General features: G+C 35.8%; 1 protein-coding gene across 2 annotated transcripts in view; it reads right to left on the bottom strand.

Moving 5' to 3' along the window:
* The window catches only part of LOC137264880 (disintegrin and metalloproteinase domain-containing protein 9-like), a 112795-nt gene extending 94098 nt beyond the window's left edge, over positions 1-18697 (bottom strand). Inside the window, exon 1 of one of the 2 annotated variants that reach the window (XM_067800228.1) lies at positions 18557-18697. In XM_067800228.1, coding sequence (XP_067656329.1) covers positions 18557-18641 — 85 coding nt within the window. In that variant the 5' untranslated portion in view covers positions 18642-18697. The remainder of the gene's footprint in view (positions 1-18556) is intronic. The other variant, XM_067800229.1, reaches the window with a different exon arrangement.
* Between the last annotated feature and the right edge of the window lie 1243 nt (positions 18698-19940).

Here is a 19940-nt window from a genome sequence, read left to right as displayed (position 1 = left end):
CCAGCAGCTCACCTTGAATTCACTGAAATGTTTTGCATGCATAGCTACAGATCTGTTTCTGCAGTAACCTGTTGGGTATGGATACTGATCATCAAAGGATGTGTTGGGTACAGCTACAGATCATCAAATGACCTGAGGTACAGCTACAGATCTGTTTCTGCAGTGACCTGTTAGGTACAGCTCAGATGGTCTAATAACCTGTTTGTTACAGCTCAGATGGTCTAATAACCTGTCGGGTACACCTACAGATAGTCTAATAATCTGTTGGGCACACATACAGATAGTCTAATGACCTGTTGGGTAACAGCTACCGATAGTCTAATCACGTGTTGGGAACACCTACAGATAGTCTAATGACCTGAGGTACAGCTATAGATTGTCTAATGACCTGTTGGGTACAGCCACATGTTGTCTAATGACCTGTTGGGTACACCTATAGATAGTCTCAAGACCTGTTTGGTAGAGGTACAGATTGTCTAATGACCTGTTGGATACAACTACAAATAGTCTAATGACCTGGGGTATAGCTACAAATTGTCTAATGACCTGAGGTACAGCTACAGATTGTCTAATGACCTGTTGGGTACACCTACAGATAGCCTAATCACCTGTTGGGTACAGATACCAATAGCCTAATGACCTGTTGGGTACAGGTACAGATTGTCTAATGACCTGTTGGGCAAGCTACAGATTGTCTAATGACCTGTTGGGTACAGGCACAGTTAGTCTAAGGACCTGTTGGGTACAGGTACAGACTGTCTAATGACCTTGTAGGTACAGCTACAGACTGTTGAATGGCCTGGGCTTCCTTTCACAAAGCACTGAGGTGATATTAAGTCACTCAGATAACCTTAAGAATGGGAAGTATTGTTAACCCTAGTAAAGGTTGCTTCATGAAAAGAGTTCAGTAGAGTTATGTCTAGTGACCTGATGGGTGGACCAATGGATCTGTTTCTGCAATCATCTGATAGGTCCAGGTCTGTCTAATCACCTAATGGGTAGAGCCACAGAACTGCCATTGTAATGACCTGTTTGGGGTGGGGGTGGGGAGTAGAGACAGCTGTTGCTGTGCAGGTAGAGTGGCACTGCCGAAAGGAACACTTGTCCAGCCTGTGGCTTTATACAAACATAGTGTATTGAACACAGCTGGCGCACCTCACAATGTTGGCACAGACATGTTCAAATTACAAACAATCTGTCATGGACTTTGGTGGTCTCCGAAATTTATCACCTCTTTAATTCAACTCTCTATTCAGTTGTAGGGTATTTAATCAGCATTTTGAGTCCATTTCTTTGAGGATATGCCTATTAATCCTAAGCTCCTCTGTTGTCCACATGCTTTGCTCGTGAATGAAAAAAGCAATGGGGCATATTATTCACAATAGGTTTGACTGTGTATTCTATCTGATTTGGAAAAAGAATAGTTACAGTGCTCAACAATATTTAACTGAATAAATTCAACATGGAACATCAGTTCAATGTGTTTTAGAACTGTTATTCTGCTTCACATCTTATCGTGGCAACAGCAAATATGACCACACATTCACAACCAGTGAGGGGGTTTAAGTTTTATGCAGCTGTTGGCAAAATTTCAGCAATACACAGAAATAGCCTCCACACATAGTACCCATGTGGGGAATAGAACCCACGTTTTCAGCATTACGACTGAGCGCTTTATCCACTAGTCTATCCTACACAACTAGCAAAGATGTACAGAGGTGTTGTTGATGCAGCTGTGAATGCTGATCCTATCTTGATGAAAGTCATGATATATTTATGGAGTGTACGATCTTCTGATGTCAGTGATATTGTTGACTTTAACAGATTGTTATTGATAGAGATATGAAAACATGTTTTGATGAAAATGATGTTTTGAATAGTTGTTGTGATGAAATCTTGGTAGAGGTTTTGAGCATACTGTGATGAAAATGAATGTTTTATTACAATGTAATTACATTATTTGAAAACAGTGGATGTCCTCATGAGTCCTTCAGATCTAAAATCCTTCAACAATATGTGAATCTCACGAGGGACCCTCTAAATCTTCAAGCGTTAACAACATATGGTTATGACACAGAGCCCTAAAAATCAAGTTTTATTTTGAAAATCGATTGAAGATGAAGTTCACAAATAATGAGAGGATTTGATGCATTAACAAATCCTGACCCACTAATAAAGACAATGATAATCAAATAATGTAATAATTGAAAAAAACAGTTTAATTTTTTATCAGACTGTCAGAACTGTGATACAAATCAACATCAATCTCAAGATACTTTGAAAAAAAATGAACTCATATAGCATCAAATTTCCCTCACTGTCTACATCACAAAATAGATATATCTCCACACATTGCCAACCTTACATTATGATTCTGACAGACAACACATGTACTAAACATGTAATGTAATACTGCCATAGAAATGTACGTCCTGCATCGCACACATGTATAATCCAATTCCATATGACCTAATAACATACTTATTTGCACACTTTTCTCTACTAGGATGTCACAACGTGTTACTACCATGACCCCTGGTTTGTAAAACCTATGTCGTTAAGCAAAGACTGTGATACTCAAGCTGAAAATTTTTAATAAAATCTAAAACAAGAACTTACATGCAATACGTCCAGCCATATCCTCCTATGTTATTAAGCACAGACTGTGATAGTTAAGTTGAAAATTTTTCATAAAATTTGAAACAAGAATATAGATACAATACATCAAGCCAGAATCTCGACTATAGATCAACACAGAGTATCGTTATGTGAACCTGTATAGTGATAAACATCATCACTCAAAGACAAAAAAAAAGATTTGTCAAAAGTCCATAGGAGAAAACATCTGAAACATGCTGCAAACTTCAATAGCGAAAAGCCACAAAAGCATAATCACTTTGGAATAGCAAAAACATGCTGTTTGTCAACATGATTGAAGTGGCGATGTATGGTCATCATTAGCAAGATCAACTTTCCTACATAGAAACTGAATCAAACCAAATCGCAAGTCCTGCAAATACAGACAGAGAAACCCATCCCACCATCCAATCAGCAGTAACCAAGTTATAACTGCTTGGTTTAAGGTCAGACAACCAATTAACAAAGAATTTGGTGCTACCAATAACTGCTGATCAATTTTCCTTGGCATTTATACAGACGATGTGCAAATAGACTGGTGTAGCCAATAGTGTAAATTGGGGATTTCCAAAAACTGCATCTAAATTAAGACATTTGATTGTCATGCAAATACGACCATCATGAGCAAATATTGAACCTAAGATATATCTGGTATTCTCAATTTAGGTCTAGCCATGGAGACACTGTATCTATTTGCACTGGAAAATAGATAATCTCTCTCAGAGGATAAATAACTATTTCCTAATATCAATATTTGACAAAGCTAAATGGAAATTTATTAATCCATGCCTGGATGCATGACATTTTACTTAAACTTCATCATGATATGAGATAAATTGTACCCCCAAGGAATACATTATCATCACACTGACGAATCATTGATTAATCTTATGTACATAAACATAACTAGAACATGGCACTGTGCTTCAATCTACAAGTTCAGATTATTTCAGGTACACACAAATCTGATCGCAGGTGCATAAAAGAGTTTTGTAGTTGTATTTTTTACAGGGTTGTGTAAAATTAGTGATAATTCAAAAACTTGATACGAAGAACTATTATTGATTATCATTATGTAAGTTGTGTTATTGATTATATCATGCATTTACTTTAGAAAAAAGTTTTAATTTTTCTCACACAGCATTTAAACTTAGATCTTTAATTATGATCCGCTTTTAACTTATGTAATCAGGACTCTGTTTTGTTAAAGGCAATGCCTAAACATGTCACCACTCGCAAGTGAAATATGTTCATATTTTTCAGACAGTTTTAGCAATATTTGCTCAAAGTTAAGTCTGCTGTATTTATTGACTATTGTTTGATAATAAATCAATGATCTTTGATCCATATTGGCAGCCAAGTTTTCTTTTATACTGAATGCAAGGTGTTTTATGGACTATAAACCTACATTGTATCGGTTTACATTTTAACTATTGTCTCCCAACTGCGTAGAACAATGCTCATAATTTAACAAAATGTATTTGGACTTTTTCTGCATCAATGTGGATGCTCTAATAAATTTTGTTGTGTCCATTGTCAATTTTCATGTGCAGAGGAAGTAGAAATTTGCATCCTGTAAATCCCTGTGAAAACTGGATTGTCTGGTCCAGACTCACTTATTAATTTTTCTCACACAGCATTTAAACTTAGATCTTTAATTATGATCCGCTTTTAACTTATGTAATCAGGACTCTGTTTTGTTAAAGGCAATGCCTAAACATGTCACCACTCGCAAGTGAAATATGTTCATATTTTTCAGACAGTTTTAGCAATATTTGCTCAAAGTTAAGTCTGCTGTATTTATTGACTATTGTTTGATAATAAATCAATGATCTTTGATCCATATTGGCAGCCAAGTTTTCTTTTATACTGAATGCAAGGTGTTTTATGGACTATAAACCTACATTGTATCGGTTTACATTTTAACTATTGTCTCCCAACTGCGTAGAACAATGCTCATAATTTAACAAAATGTATTTGGACTTTTTCTGCATCAATGTGGATGCTCTAATAAATTTTGTTGTGTCCATTGTCAATTTTCATGTGCAGAGGAAGTAGAAATTTGCATCCTGTAAATCCCTGTGAAAACTGGATTGTCTGGTCCAGACTCACTTATTAATTTTTCTCACACAGCATTTAAACTTAGATCTTTAATTATGATCCGCTTTTAACTTATGTAATCAGGACTCTGTTTTGTTAAAGGCAATGCCTAAACATGTCACCACTCGCAAGTGAAATATGTTCATATTTTTCAGACAGTTTTAGCAATATTTGCTCAAAGTTAAGTCTGCTGTATTTATTGACTATTGTTTGATAATAAATCAATGATCTTTGATCCATATTGGCAGCCAAGTTTTCTTTTATACTGAATGCAAGGTGTTTTATGGACTATAAACCTACATTGTATCGGTTTACATTTTAACTATTGTCTCCCAACTGCGTAGAACAATGCTCATAATTTAACAAAATGTATTTGGACTTTTTCTGCATCAATGTGGATGCTCTAATAAATTTTGTTGTGTCCATTGTCAATTTTCATGTGCAGAGGAAGTAGAAATTTGCATCCTGTAAATCCCTGTGAAAACTGGATTGTCTGGTCCAGACTCACTTATTTACAGACCACCGCCATATAGCTCGAATATTGCTGAATGTGGCACTAAACTTAACTACCAACCAAGCAAATATCAGCTCATGGTCATTTTATGGAAATGAAAGAAGACTACAAACAAATGTCATTTATTTTCTTCTTAACTTTCCAAAAATTCTGATCTGATTAACTTAATGAAACACAAATATTACAATGTATAGGGGTGAAAGTGAAACCAGAAGGGAAAAGAATTAATCACCCTGTGGATAATTATCATTCTCCATTAGATACTGAGGAACAAAAATAAGTTGACATTTGAAATGAATAGCAACAGAAACGTTAATATGTCCAGAATAGCCAGTTATTCATCATGGTCAGTAACCTTGGCATGGCATGCTGATCATATACGATAATTTCCAATGCATATATGAGGGGGTGTTATAAGATCATATCTCACTCAAAAATAAAAAGAATTACTCTTCCAAAATATCTTCATTATTTTCAACTTTTGACAAATTCTGTTGGGCAATCCATATCTAATCAAAGGAATAATAATCAGTACAGTTTGGATGATAAACGTTGCTGATGAAAGAAGTAATGTTACAAATGAAACAGAATATATTTTTATGCCACTGATACCATTGAAAGTTTTTCTTAAAAACTTTCATTTCAAAGGAAGATAAATCAGCTTACATCTCTTAAAGACTTCTATAATGAGATGATATCTTTGAACGGCAGATTAGACAAAAATATGAAAGTAATGAAGACAAACTGCAACTTGAATTAATTGCTACAGTCAAGGCTTCTGACAATGAAGGAAAAATACCAGTACAGTCAGCTATCAGTTGGCCCAGAGGACAAGGTGTTCAACTTACATCAAATAGTCTGAATTTGATTCCCCAAACTGGAATGTAGCATGTTATTATTTTTATCCTCATAGTGACTTGACTGGTGTACACAATCCATCCCTCTGTGGTACAAAGTATGGATCTGCCTTTCCAGGTATATGAATGAACCAAACACTTAAAAGATGAAAACCCATTTAATTACTGTAATTAATGCTTTCTATTGCCAACTGTAAACATCTTTTTTTTTCAAAATTATACTATGGTGATCACACATGAACACATTTACCAGATGAATCTCAAAATTTCAAAATCCACATTCATAGCAAAGTTCATGGTAATTACAATAGTGTGTTGCTACACACCCATTTTTGGGATAGTGCACCTGGGGCTCCTATCACAAAGCAACCACTACTAAGGTAACCTTCACTACAGCTCTTTAACCCTGCACTAAGATTAACTTCCTTACTTATTTTGTGAAAGCAGGGCTTAGGCATTTATATTTGAGGGTCAAGACTCTTCAAACATTGCTGTGGAGTTAAAATCCAAAAATTGGGGGGCAAGCAATTTACAAGGATAATAGATTTTCAGCTAATAATTTCTTCTTTTTCAGGTATATGCCTCTAAGTCTGAACTCTAAAGAATTATTGTGTGTACTTTCGAATCAGTTTGAAATCAGAAATCAATTTTGTTTCATTTCTTACCTAATGCATTGAGGTGTGTGGTTTTGACTAGTAATTGTATTGCATCAGAAGTGGCATAGTGTTTGTTTTTAATGTGTATTCTCACATTCCACTGTCATGTACACAGGTTTTCTACGTCAAGGGGAATCCTGTGAAAGGATGTCCTGGTCAGCAAGCCACAAACCATCATACCACTAAGACACACTGAATTCCCATACTTTACCAAAGGCTTATCAGTGTAGAACTAGGCCAACTTGTGGTCCTGTGGTTAGCTAGACCAATGCTTAGTCTCTGAATAGATACAATTTTGATAGTAGCAAAAAGTACTATTATAAATTGAAAAGGAGCCCAAGGAAGACCAGAGATTCAGAACATGGGCAAATCTAGACTTGCCTCATTTAGAGCTTTAGCATTAGCAGGGAGGCTAGGCGGTAGAGAAAATAATGTGGTTCAGGGACTGTGAGGCAGACTAGAAGTTAGCCTGAACTAACACTTGTACAAACTGCATCAGTTTCCCAACCCACCAGGATTCAATAAGTCCACAATTCAACATGTCAGCAACACATGACTCACTGGGCAATCCTCGCACATCTGGTGCCAACATCCTTCTAAACCTGTCACTGAGTTTTTTTTACAGCAGTCAAGACCACTGAAGGATAAGGACAGTTACAGATGGTCAGATGATACTGGCTCTGTACATGTTACATCAAACAATGTGCTCTCAGATTTAGTAGGGTTTGATGTCAAAGTAACTTTAAAGGATAACTCAGTGGTAACCATGTGGGCATCATAGATTTAAAATCACATATACAGATTTGGTGTACAGCATGGTGCAAGTAAGAAATGATGTTGTCTCAGATAATATAAGCTTCCCCATGCTGCTATTACATCATACATTTACAAGGAACACTATTTATTTATTTATTTATTTATTTATTTATTTATTTATTTATTTATTTATTTATTTATTTATTTATTTATTTATTTATTTATTTATTTATTTCACTTGCTTGAAACAAATTGGCATCAGGATGTTTTAAGGATTTCATAAACTCCTGATGGGACATCCACCTTCACCAAATTTGTTTACCAAATTTGAAAAACTTCTTCGGAACATTCTTATAACAAGTACTCTTTGTGCCATGAAATGCTACCCATATGAAAACCTACATAATGGACACCCTGTAAACATGCTGAAGATGAGGATATTGATAATTATTTAGAATTTGTATCTAAGATATTGTTGCCACGGTTATGTGGCAAACATCCTTTGAAAAGATATCTTTCCCCTTTGTTACTTGAAAACTATGTGACAAAATGTTTGAAATGTTTTGAACCCACACAAAGCAGATAATGTTTTCCATAATATGTCATCTTAAACCTAAAACAGCCCTCACAAACGTGTGAAATACACATGCCAGTTCTGAAGTTCACAATCAATCTGAAAGCCCTCAGATCAGAGGGTTTTGTTTTAATGGCAGTCTCTATGCCCATGCTATCACATTGCTTGTCATTATCAATATCCTCCATGAAAGGTAGATTAGTGAGGGATGAAGCAATTGGAATGGTTTGTGAAGTCTCCTAGGACACTTGACATGCCTTTCAATAAAAATGGTCGAATGGCAGCAGAGCTTGTATCTCACAGGGGAGGTAAAGTCACAACAGAATATTTCCTCTGACACCACAATTAATCAACAACAGTGACAAACAACATGTTTTTCAGTTTCAATGCTGAAACTTGGACGAAACAAAGTAATCTTGTGACATTGAATAACTATTGTATACATGAAAGTGACATTCTGAAATCAGTTATCCTAACCCTGGCAACTGTGTAATCCCCCCCCCCCCCTCCCGTTTCAATTTTATTTTAGATACTGTAAACTGTCTTATTTCTGCGCCTTTAAATTTTCGCGAGTGACGTCACTAAACCTTTTCGCACTTCTTATTTTCGCGAGGTGATCTTGTTGCAGGGGCGTCTCTGAATGTTTTTACACGACACACAGGTGCATGACCTTTGAGCTGTTATAAAATAAATAGATTTGCGAAGTGATCTAACAACAAATTAATGTAATTGATTTCAGAATTAATCCTTTTTAATTAGGTGTTAGAGAAATGAAAGTAGAACGTGATTGAGCCATGTTAATCCAGATTAGCCCAGCGATGACATGTGATTGAGCAATGACACCTGTATTGTTTTTATGTTGTTGACTTACCTGAATAGAGTGTATGATATATCTATATTATCGCATGTTTTTATTCTCACGTCATGAAGTCTGACGCAAAGTTCGCGAAAATTAAACGGTCGCGAAAATTTAGCTGTTTACAGTACTTTATTTCCAACACTGAGAACCTCTGAGGAAAAGTAATGGATAATGTTCAGAAAAGATATATTTGAATATATGGGAATATGTTTCTCTAGTCCTTCATGCATTCTTAGATTGTTTTGTGCTGTTGCCCCACTCAGCTCCAAACCAGCTTATTAAATATGGAGCAGACAGTCCAGTAATTGACATCATGAGCATCGATCTAAGTAAGTAGAATAAGCGAATATAGACCAACAAAATCACTGACACCCACCAATCATTGAATCCTGGGTCCTTCATCATGACATAATACTGAGGGGAGAAATAGGATATCACACGAAAACATGAGTGTTCGTGTATTTTTTCCAGGTCTCATTACAAGCTATGAGATGCACTTGTGAAGAAACCTTATAAATGATAAAGGAACACTTGTACTTTCATGTGATCCCTTATTTTTTTCCTACAGTATATAATAACATTAGATATGTAATGGTAATGATAATTCCACTAAGACTTTCTAATTTGTTCAATTTTGATTGGCTGTTGCTAAGAAATTTGACGTGAAATATTTTAAATAACCACTTCTGAGAGCCGGTTCACAGTGCATAGGAATATTTTGCCCTTGTTAACCCTTACAAAGGAAAACAAACATGTCGTCTGAGACTGTTATGTTTGACCTCGGCAATTTGTTTGATGTGTTTGGATCGGAATTGGAGAAAATTTGAAGTGATAGTGGAAAATTCCTGACTGACTATCAAATCTCAAACGTGTCCGGTTTTAAATGACAGTTAGCGTTCAATCAACTATAATCACTTAAAAAATGTAAACACAATAGGACTATCTCCTAAATATACTACAGAATCAGCTACACAGGGTTAGTGTTGAATGAATAGAAATAAGAATAAGTTTTTGTGCTCCCCATGACCATATGGCTCTAACCTAATGATAGATAATATATTTCACAGCACCTGCTAATAAACAGTAATATGTCACAGAACATCATGATAGACGATATATTTCACAGCACCTGCTAATAAACAGTAATATGTCACAGAACATCATGATAGACGATATATTTCACAGCACCTGCTAATAAACAGTAATATGTCACAGAACATCATGATAGACGATATATTTCACAGCACCTGCTAATAAACAGTAATATGTCACGGAACATCATGATAGACGATATATTTCACAGCACCTGCTAATAAACAGTAATATGTCACGGAACATCATGATAGACGATATATTTCACAGCACCTGCTAATAAACAGTAATATGTCACAGAACATCATGATAGACGATATATTTCACAGCACCTGCTAATAAACAGTAATATGTCACGGAACATCATGATAGACGATATATTTCACAGCACCTGCTAATAAACAGTAATATGTCACAGAACATCATGATAGACGATATATTTCACAGCACCTGCTAATAAACAGTAATATGTCACAGAACATCATGATAGACGATATATTTCACAGCACCTGCTAATAAACAGTAATATGTCACAGAACATCATGATAGACGATATATTTCACAGCACCTGCTAATAAACAGTAATATGTCACAGAACATCATGATAGACGATATATTTCACAGCACCTGCTAATAAACAGTAATATGTCACGGAACATCATGATAGACGATATATTTCACAGCACCTGCTAATAAACAGTAATATGTCACAGAACATCATGATAGACGATATATTTCACAGCACCTGCTAATAAACAGTAATATGTCACGGAACATCATGATAGACGATATATTTCACAGCACCTGCTAATAAACAGTAATATGTCACAGAACATCATGATAGACAATATATTTCACAGCACCTGCTAATAAACAGTAATATGTCACAGAACATCATGATAGACGATATATTTCACAGCACCTGCTAATAAACAGTAATATGTCACAGAACATCATGATAGACGATATATTTCACAGCACCTGCTAATAAACAGTAATATGTCACAGAACATCATGATAGACGATATATTTCACAGCACCTGCTAATAAACAGTAATATGTCACGGAACATCATGATAGACGATATATTTCACAGCACCTGCTAATAAACAGTAATATGTCACGGAACATCATGATAGACGATATATTTCACAGCACCTGCTAATAAACAGTAATATGTCACGGAACATCATGATAGACGATATATTTCACAGCACCTGCTAATAAACAGTAATATGTCACAGAACATCATGATAGACGATATATTTCACAGAATCTGCTGCCAGACAATGTCATAGCACCTGATGACAGATGATACATGTCACCGAACCAACCAAATGACAGATGATATATTCTTACAGAACCAAATGACAGATGAAATATTGTCACGGAACTGCTGACAGACAATATATCATTGAACCTGATGGTAGATGATATATGTCATGGAAACTGATGATAGACGATGTATCTCAGGAACTTGATGACAGATGATATATATTACAGAACCTGATGATAAATGGTGTAAGTCATAAAACCGGATGATAGACAATATATGTTATAGAACTTTATGATAGATGATATATTTAATAGAACCTGATATTTCTGGACAATAGAAGTCATAGAATTTGATGATAAATATATATGTCACAGAACCCGATGATAGATATACATGTCACAGAACCCGATGATAGATATACATGTCACAGAACCCGATGATAAATATATATGTCACAGAACCCGATGATAAATATATATGTCACAGAACCCGATGATAGATATACATGTCACAGAACCCGATGATAGATATACATGTCACAGAACCCGATGATAAATATATATGTCACAGAACCCGATGATAGATATACATGTCACAGAACCCGATGATAGATATACATGTCACAGAACCCGATGATAAATTTATATGTCACAGAACCTGATGATAGATATACATGTCACAGAACCTGATGATAGATTATGTCACAGAACCTGACTGGACCAACAAGCCAGGGATTGATACTGAGAGCTCATGGTGTTCCCTGCTGGCAAAGTATGATGACAAACTTTCAACAAAGTCACCTAGCCTGACTACCTAATCAATTTGTCTGCCTCTTACAAGTTAGTTGTTAGGATCGTAGTTTCCTCCTGCCATAAACTGGCTCTTCCTGTCTGCTCTACAACTCTGCTTTCATGTCACTGCCTAACAAGGGCAATGATTGCGTCTGACCCATATCCACCTCCTCCTTTTCAAGAGTGGCTCCATAAAATGCTGATTCAATCAACATCTATTCTTATTTGTTCCTACATGAACCAAAATATTTCAACCGATACAGCTCTTATACTGATGTTGAAAATCATCATAATGAAGAGCTTTTTAATACACTATGTCATATTAACATTCTCAGCTATAAAAATAACGCTGTTTTTCTTTTCATTAGTTCAACCAGAAAAGATGAGAAACTGACAAAAAGGATAAGGAATTTGATTGTACAGTAAGGAGAAGCTTGTTTCTCACCAAGATCACCATGTAATGTTTATGCAACAAAAGAATTTTCAGCTTATCACTGACCAACGTGACTTGCCAACTATTTCAATAGCAAGCTCAGGATAAATTATTTACATTCCATAAAATCATTTGAAAAACAAGTTAGACACATAACAAGGACACAAGAAATTTGTTGTCGTTGAACAACCTGACAGGTCAGGATGGGGTGATTCATCTTCGGTGCATGCAGATTCATGGAAACAAAACTAACATTTATTAACAACGAATTTCAATAACATTTCAAAATTTCCTTACTCTTCACTGAGTGAGTTGGCTTTGCTCTGCTTTTAGTAGCAATACCATGGCAGGGCACACCAGAAATGGGCTTCACACATTGTACCCTGGTAGGGAAATGAGGAATCAAATCAGGGTCTTTGGCATGACGAGCGATTGCTTTAATCACTGGGCTACCCCACCTCAGAGGTAAGTGAAGGCTTTTTGTCCACACACAAAAAAGCAGGAAAGATGAGTTTTAAATACTAACCAAATTCAAGACATAGATCAAGTAACAATCAAACCGGAATTCATCAAAAACCATTACCTACATATACATTATCCATCCAACTCTTTCATTTGAAAAAAAACAGACAACAAGGGCATAAAGAACAGAGCAAGTAAGTTTAAGAAAGTAACTTGTCCCAACTAATTTTCTACTTGCCCTCATTTATAAGACATGATAATGTAATAACATAGTGTTTGAATTAATGTTTAGTGGATTCTTTATCGAGAAGTGATAAATAGCAAAGAAAGATAACTCTAATTTATTATCATTGTGAAGTTTAATAGCTACATTTTGAGCAAGTATGAAACGAAATCTAACTTCATTTGCAGAAATTATCTGAGTAAGCCTATGGACAAGTAAGATACCATTATCTGATTGCCGAAATAAAAACTGACTTGTCACTGGCGTCTGGTAATGAGATTTTTTAATCCCTGAGTAACAGCTTCTACACAAACTTCGTCATCATTAAAAGCATCTACAAATGAGGAAAAGAAATGACAGGAGCACAAACATTTATGAATGGAACATATCTTCCCATGGGATACTCGTTTTGTGCTTGGAGCGAATTAGGAAGGATAAGAAAGTCAACACAGCATGTTCATGATGTAATCTGTTCCTGCTGTGCTGTTCTCATGGCAGGTACCTGTGTGGGATGATACTGCCAGGTGACAGCGTCAACACCTGAAGAAGCCCGTGGCACTTCAACGCTGCGCTCGACCGGCAAGCACAGCGACAATGTTTGAGTTTTGAGTTAAAAAGTATGCCACAAATGCCAAAGGAAAACGTTTCCGAGCATTACAATGCAACCTGAGTTCAGCGCAGGCAGTCTCCCCGCCCACTTAGCATGCAGTGTACATATTGAACGATACAGTTAAATGCCAAGAATTGCAGAATTAATGGAGCAAAAACAAATTGACAAGTCTCAAATGGCAGTGACGACTGATCTATTGCCACAGGTATTTCAAATTCCTAAACACAAATATTAAACATTATCAGAATGAACTGAAGGCAGGCAAACATAAATCCGAAGAAGGACCACCTTAATAGGATTTCAATAGACGTGTGATATTATCCAAAATTGGATGAAGGTTATATTATATAAATGAGTGTTAAGTCTTCGCATCAAAAATAAACCTTGAATGAATTGTTGGATGGGCGTTTCTTAGAATGAAAAAATAGAAACAAATTATGGATATTAAGTTCCTTGATTACTGTAATATAATTGTTTCAGTACGGCCAACAATAAAGGAAAAAAATGAAATGTCACCACTACCACAAATTAAGCATGCTGTTATCCATACATTGTGCCTACTTAAGAAACATATCAATTTTGCTACATATTACTGTAATCTGATAGTACTTAATACTAATAAAGAAAGATGCCTAATTCTTAAAATAAACTTTGAAGAAGTTAGTTACATCTCAGTCAATTGCTTCAGAAATAATGACATCATAATGTCTCATATTCAGGTATGTTAACAATCCATCTTTAGAAAAAAACTGTATTTATGACGAAAAACAAGTAACACAATCTTTTACACAGGTTACTGAGAGACATAAAAGGAATCATAAAACATGGCAGCCTCTGCAATTATTCTGCATAACGACTTAATACAGGAGGCTTATCGTTAAAGCTATTTGTGTGGTTCTTCGAATGTCATTCCATAAAATGGCAACTTTGTAAAAAGGCTATATTGAACTGATTATTTGCAGCATGAATTTTCTTTCCAATGGTGAGAATGAACAACAATTATTCTTGGTCATAACATCACTCCTTCCCAAAGACTGAGAAATAATTATCATCATCATAAAAAGACTCATAAAATGCCAGTTCCAGTCCAAAAGTACAGTTCAGTAGTGCTCTCATAAAACAACTCGAGAATGAAAGGTTAGATACTGTACGTTTTCTACTTTGAAGTTGAAGTGTTGAAGAATCACGAAAACAGATTTTCCACAGAATGAAAAAAGTGTATTTCCATAAAAATTGTCATCATTTTTCACTGTATGTTTTCCTAAAAACACTTACGTTATTTTCAACTGACATTCAACAATTAACCTTAGTGAATTCGGGGTCTAGCTCTACATTCTCGTCGGGCATATTAACAGAGAATTATTAGTAAGGTTTCCAGTAAAGGTAATAATAGAGATGATCTGAGAGGATATGATGGGCATCTTTCTTTTACTGAACCATGCAAAATATACATGTGACAAAGCAAAATATGCATGTGACATATTTAATTGTCATGTGTCAATTCTCAGGGGGTGAAAAGGTGAACAGTCAGGCATTGGGATAAAAAGCTTTGAATATGGGCCATTGTCAGGATTATTAGCCATTTTCTGAATTTAGAATGGGTCATTACCCTTGTATCAATAGTAAACTTCAAAATTGTAATAGGCCTTTTTTCTAATGTGCAAAATGGCCCTTGCCTTTCCCAATCCCTGAACACTGTGCAATATATGTTAATAACTTGTGTCAATGCTTTCTTGTATATCGGAACTATTTTAGTATTTGATGTCAACCCTGTTTGATGGGTTAAATACCACAGTTTGTAGCCTTAATTTAGGAATATCCAAAAGTTATTCAGAAGAAAACATGGAAAAGGTATTACATTTAAATATCAAATAACAGAGCTATTTCACACCTCTCTAACAACTATTAACATGAGGTTTGCACAATATATGCAAGCCAACTACATGTTAATAACAGTAACCTTAACACAAAGAACATAGTCAAAGACTGTATGTTCAAATGTTAATTATAATGTCATGTAAGCAATTGCTGATGCAGGCTCAGCAACAACACATCCTCTCTGTTTAAGTTCAACAGTGCATGACATAAGCACAAACATGCATGACCTGTGACCTGAAAACTGATACGCTTCAAGTACTTGCTTGTTTACATAATGTCTACATGGCCTGGTAATGACCGCCTCATGTCCAGGCAATCAATTAGCATCTACAAAGGGAAACACATGCCTAGCTAAATACCCCAACCCTTGCTTATTCATCAATGAATCAATACAGGAGTGACCCAATCAACATTTTACATTATAAGTCACCAATGTAGGAGGTCATATATCCCAACTGGGAAATAATGGCATCAGCAATTAGCTCTGGAACTTGCAGCCAATGTATGAGGGATTCCAGTGCAGGAGAAATCAGGAACAATTGACATGTTTCGCAGTAATGACTCATTTGAAAAGGATGAGGGATCGACTCAAAGCACTACAGTCTTCCACCCTTGCAAAATATACTTACACTATCAAGTACATGAACCTTGAGTGAACTGTACTAGCAGTGCTGCAGGAACTCCTGCTCTAAATGATTATTTCCTCATACAGTTTCAAAGGTTGCATAATGATGGAAGAATTGTTAACTTCTTTGAATGGAATATACATGGAAAAAGTGTGACGATTTCTAGTATGTCTTGATGCAGTTAGTACTACTTTTTATACGAGGACATTCTTTCCTATTGATTTCTACAAATGCTCTAATTTGAGTTTTGTCACTTGCATGTTAGAATCTGCACAAAAATGCCACTCTGTGTTGTATATAAAGAAGTTGTTTGTCATATATCTTAAGTTAGTACAACTTCTATATGGTTAATAGATACACAATGTGGGAATGGCTGCTTTGCTGACTTGAATGACTTGATAAGTTTGACTACATGTCTGCAAACTAACAGACGTCTAGTCTCAAATCTTTGAACAAAACAATGGAGATGTAACATTGCCATAACATAGTTGGGTAACTTCTAAACTCTTTAACTGGCAAAATTAAAACAGAAAAGCCAAACCTGCAAAAGATTTCATAAAACATCGAATAATATCTGCTGAAGTGAACTTAATTCTGGCAAGAAACAAAAACACTGTACCAGACTTATACAATATTAACTATGTTAAACACATTGGGCTTTTCAGGTGCAAAGTCTTTAATTCAAGCTGGCTGTAATTCCTTTCCACATCACACATATTCAACCTGTTCTCTAATATCACATGTTGCATTGTGACGTCATACTGAGTGTGTTCTCTAACATTACATGTTTGTATGACAATACGCATTGTGATGTCATATCATTTGTGTCACAATTCACTAACTCAATACAAATACATCTCTCATTTAATACTGTATGTTTGTGTCACAACATGGATTGCGACGTCATATTGTTTATGTGACAATCCACAAACTCAAGACAAATCTGTCATTTAATATCATATGTTTGTGCCACAATATGCATTGTGACTTTATATCATTTGTGTCACAATCCACAGACTCAAAACAAACACAACTGTTCTGTAACATTATGTGTTTGTGTGACAAAATTGTCATACTGTTTTTTTTCATAATGATTACACATGAATACAAATAACTGTGTTAATCCAGTGTGCTGACTGTCTAAACAATTTAAGTAACTACCATGTTTCTTTTGTCTTAGACAAACAATTCATCCGCCAAATATACAACATATTTTCACACTTAAACATGTTTTTCATTGAGATTTCTGGAAATATGCATTTTGATTGTTAACAGACTTCCTCTCGACTGAGAACAGTTGCACCCTTCAACCCTTTTACTAGATCTTAAATACAAAGTATTGACCTGTCCCCTGTCTCAATTTCTGGTAGGTGCATGGTGTTCCTAATAACATGCACATGGCAATCTGTGCTGTTTACCAATAAGGTCTTATTTCAGCAACAAAAATACTTAAAGTTAAAACAAAACAAATGAAAACCAGGATTGAAAGATAATCCAATGGCTAGACACTGAATATACATCCTTGTTGTATCATATTCATAAGGTCTGATTAATTCTGAAAATAAACATGGAATGCCTATAAAGAGACCCTCAAACTGGCAATAAAAACATTTTTAACTGATCAAGTGGAACTCATATAAAGTACTTACTCATCCCGTGACAACAGATAATTGAGGAACAACAGTCATTCATAATTAAAGCGATCTGCACCAAACTATGGCGTCACGCTTCATTGAACTACACCAAAATATTGGCATCGTCTCATGACAATAACGACCGGCCCCGATTCACGTTATGGTAAATCTAACTTTTATTGGATGAGGCTCTTTCGTGTCCGTACACACCCTTCTCACTGAAAGATATGGCAACAGTCTCATACATTTTGATGAAGAGAGGACGAAAAAAAGGATTCATGAATTTATTAGTCATGTTCTGCGAGCAGACGATCGTCTAATGAATTCGATTTTTGTATGTAACCACGTTAATTTGGGATTGACCATCACCTACATTTATCTAGAAGTTTTTTCTCGTCCCGGTTTTAGGTACTAGGTGAAGTGTGATGATTCACGTGCGCTAAATGCATGCACGAACATCCCGAGTGAAACACACACCTCAGTCCGTGATATCGCCTGACAGTTATTGGCACTGCGTAAACAGCGGTACTCCGGCAAACATCCCGTGCGATTTTAACAGTAGATAACGGCATACTCACTCGGATCTGCCTTCCCCGCAACTGGATCTGTTATGTACAGTAAGAAATAACACATATATGCAGTAAGTCCGTGAAGTACGTCCATTTTTGCTCCACAGCTTGTCTCAGTACCAACTCATTATTTCTACCATTCTCAACTCCATAGACATGCGCAGTGATTCTGTCACGTGACATGGTATATCCGAAATAACGCATATTGACACAGACATTTTACGACGCTTGAACAATTGTGATTTTACAGGTGTTTCACATAGTTTCTGCTCGATGTTTCAAACAAAATTAGACAGATCATCCAGATACCGTGAAGGAGAAACACTTTAGCATGTGTGTATATTCGTGGTTTGTGAATAATATTTTTCACAATTTTGATAATAATTTTGAAACTGTAAATGTCTGGCGCTTTGGCGAAAATTCACCAAAGCATAATTCGATTACATCAATCTCCTGATGCCAGAATTATCACGATATTATGCTTTGAGAATTCAAATAACAATATCATCGACAGGTTTCAATGTAAAGCTCATGAACTGACGCAAGCCTTTTAGTAATGACATTTGAATTGGTACTCGGAAATATCCAATTGCAAATCGTACAGCTAAAAAAGTTGACGCATGATTTTTTTGGCAAATGATTTTACGACACTGCAAAGAGTATCTTATCGACTTTAATCTTGTTAGCTGTAGTTGCAAAACATGTCGTTACATAAACAAGCACGGGTTACCACTTTGTCGCATAGAAACATTAGGAAACCTTACAGGGCCTGAGCACCCATTGCCTTTCTTTTACCTAGATATGTGGGGATTTCCTACATAGCATTCAAACGTTTACCCAACGTTGATAATGTTGCTGCCTGATCTATCACGTTGGTGCAACATTGTGCAACGCTGGGTAACATTTCGGGAATTTAAAAAACCTTCGAGTCGATCTAAATTTAGACTAAAATGAAAGTAAGAAACATTAATGTTTGTTATGTTGTCTTTTAATATTTAATAAAAGAGGCTCAGAGACTCACTTAATTTGGGGATTTTACGCTATCCTTTTTGTTAGAATTGGTTTACTTTTCAGAAAAAGGTCTTCTAAATTGATTGAATCGGCTGAGTTTGTATGACAAAGCTTTTTAAGAGCAGTGTTTTTTAGTTTTTGTCGCGACGTATAGAGCTGTGCGGGAACAGATTAGCGGCGATTTATGACGTAGTAATTATGATAATGCTTTGTAATAATACGAGAATTGCGGAAACTACAGTCAAAGTAATTACCGAGATAGGTAAGTCACACGTGATTATTACCTGTCATAGATCTGACTTTATCCGAACCCGTGAAGGTCCCGGGGTAAAATAGGCCTTCAGCAACCCATGCTTGCCATAAAAGGCGACTCTGCTTGTCG

This window comes from Haliotis asinina, chromosome 15 (genome assembly GCF_037392515.1).
Source record: "Haliotis asinina isolate JCU_RB_2024 chromosome 15, JCU_Hal_asi_v2, whole genome shotgun sequence".
Taxonomy (NCBI): Eukaryota; Metazoa; Mollusca; class Gastropoda; order Lepetellida; family Haliotidae; genus Haliotis; species Haliotis asinina.
This window is presented reverse-complemented; position numbering and strand designations above follow the sequence as displayed.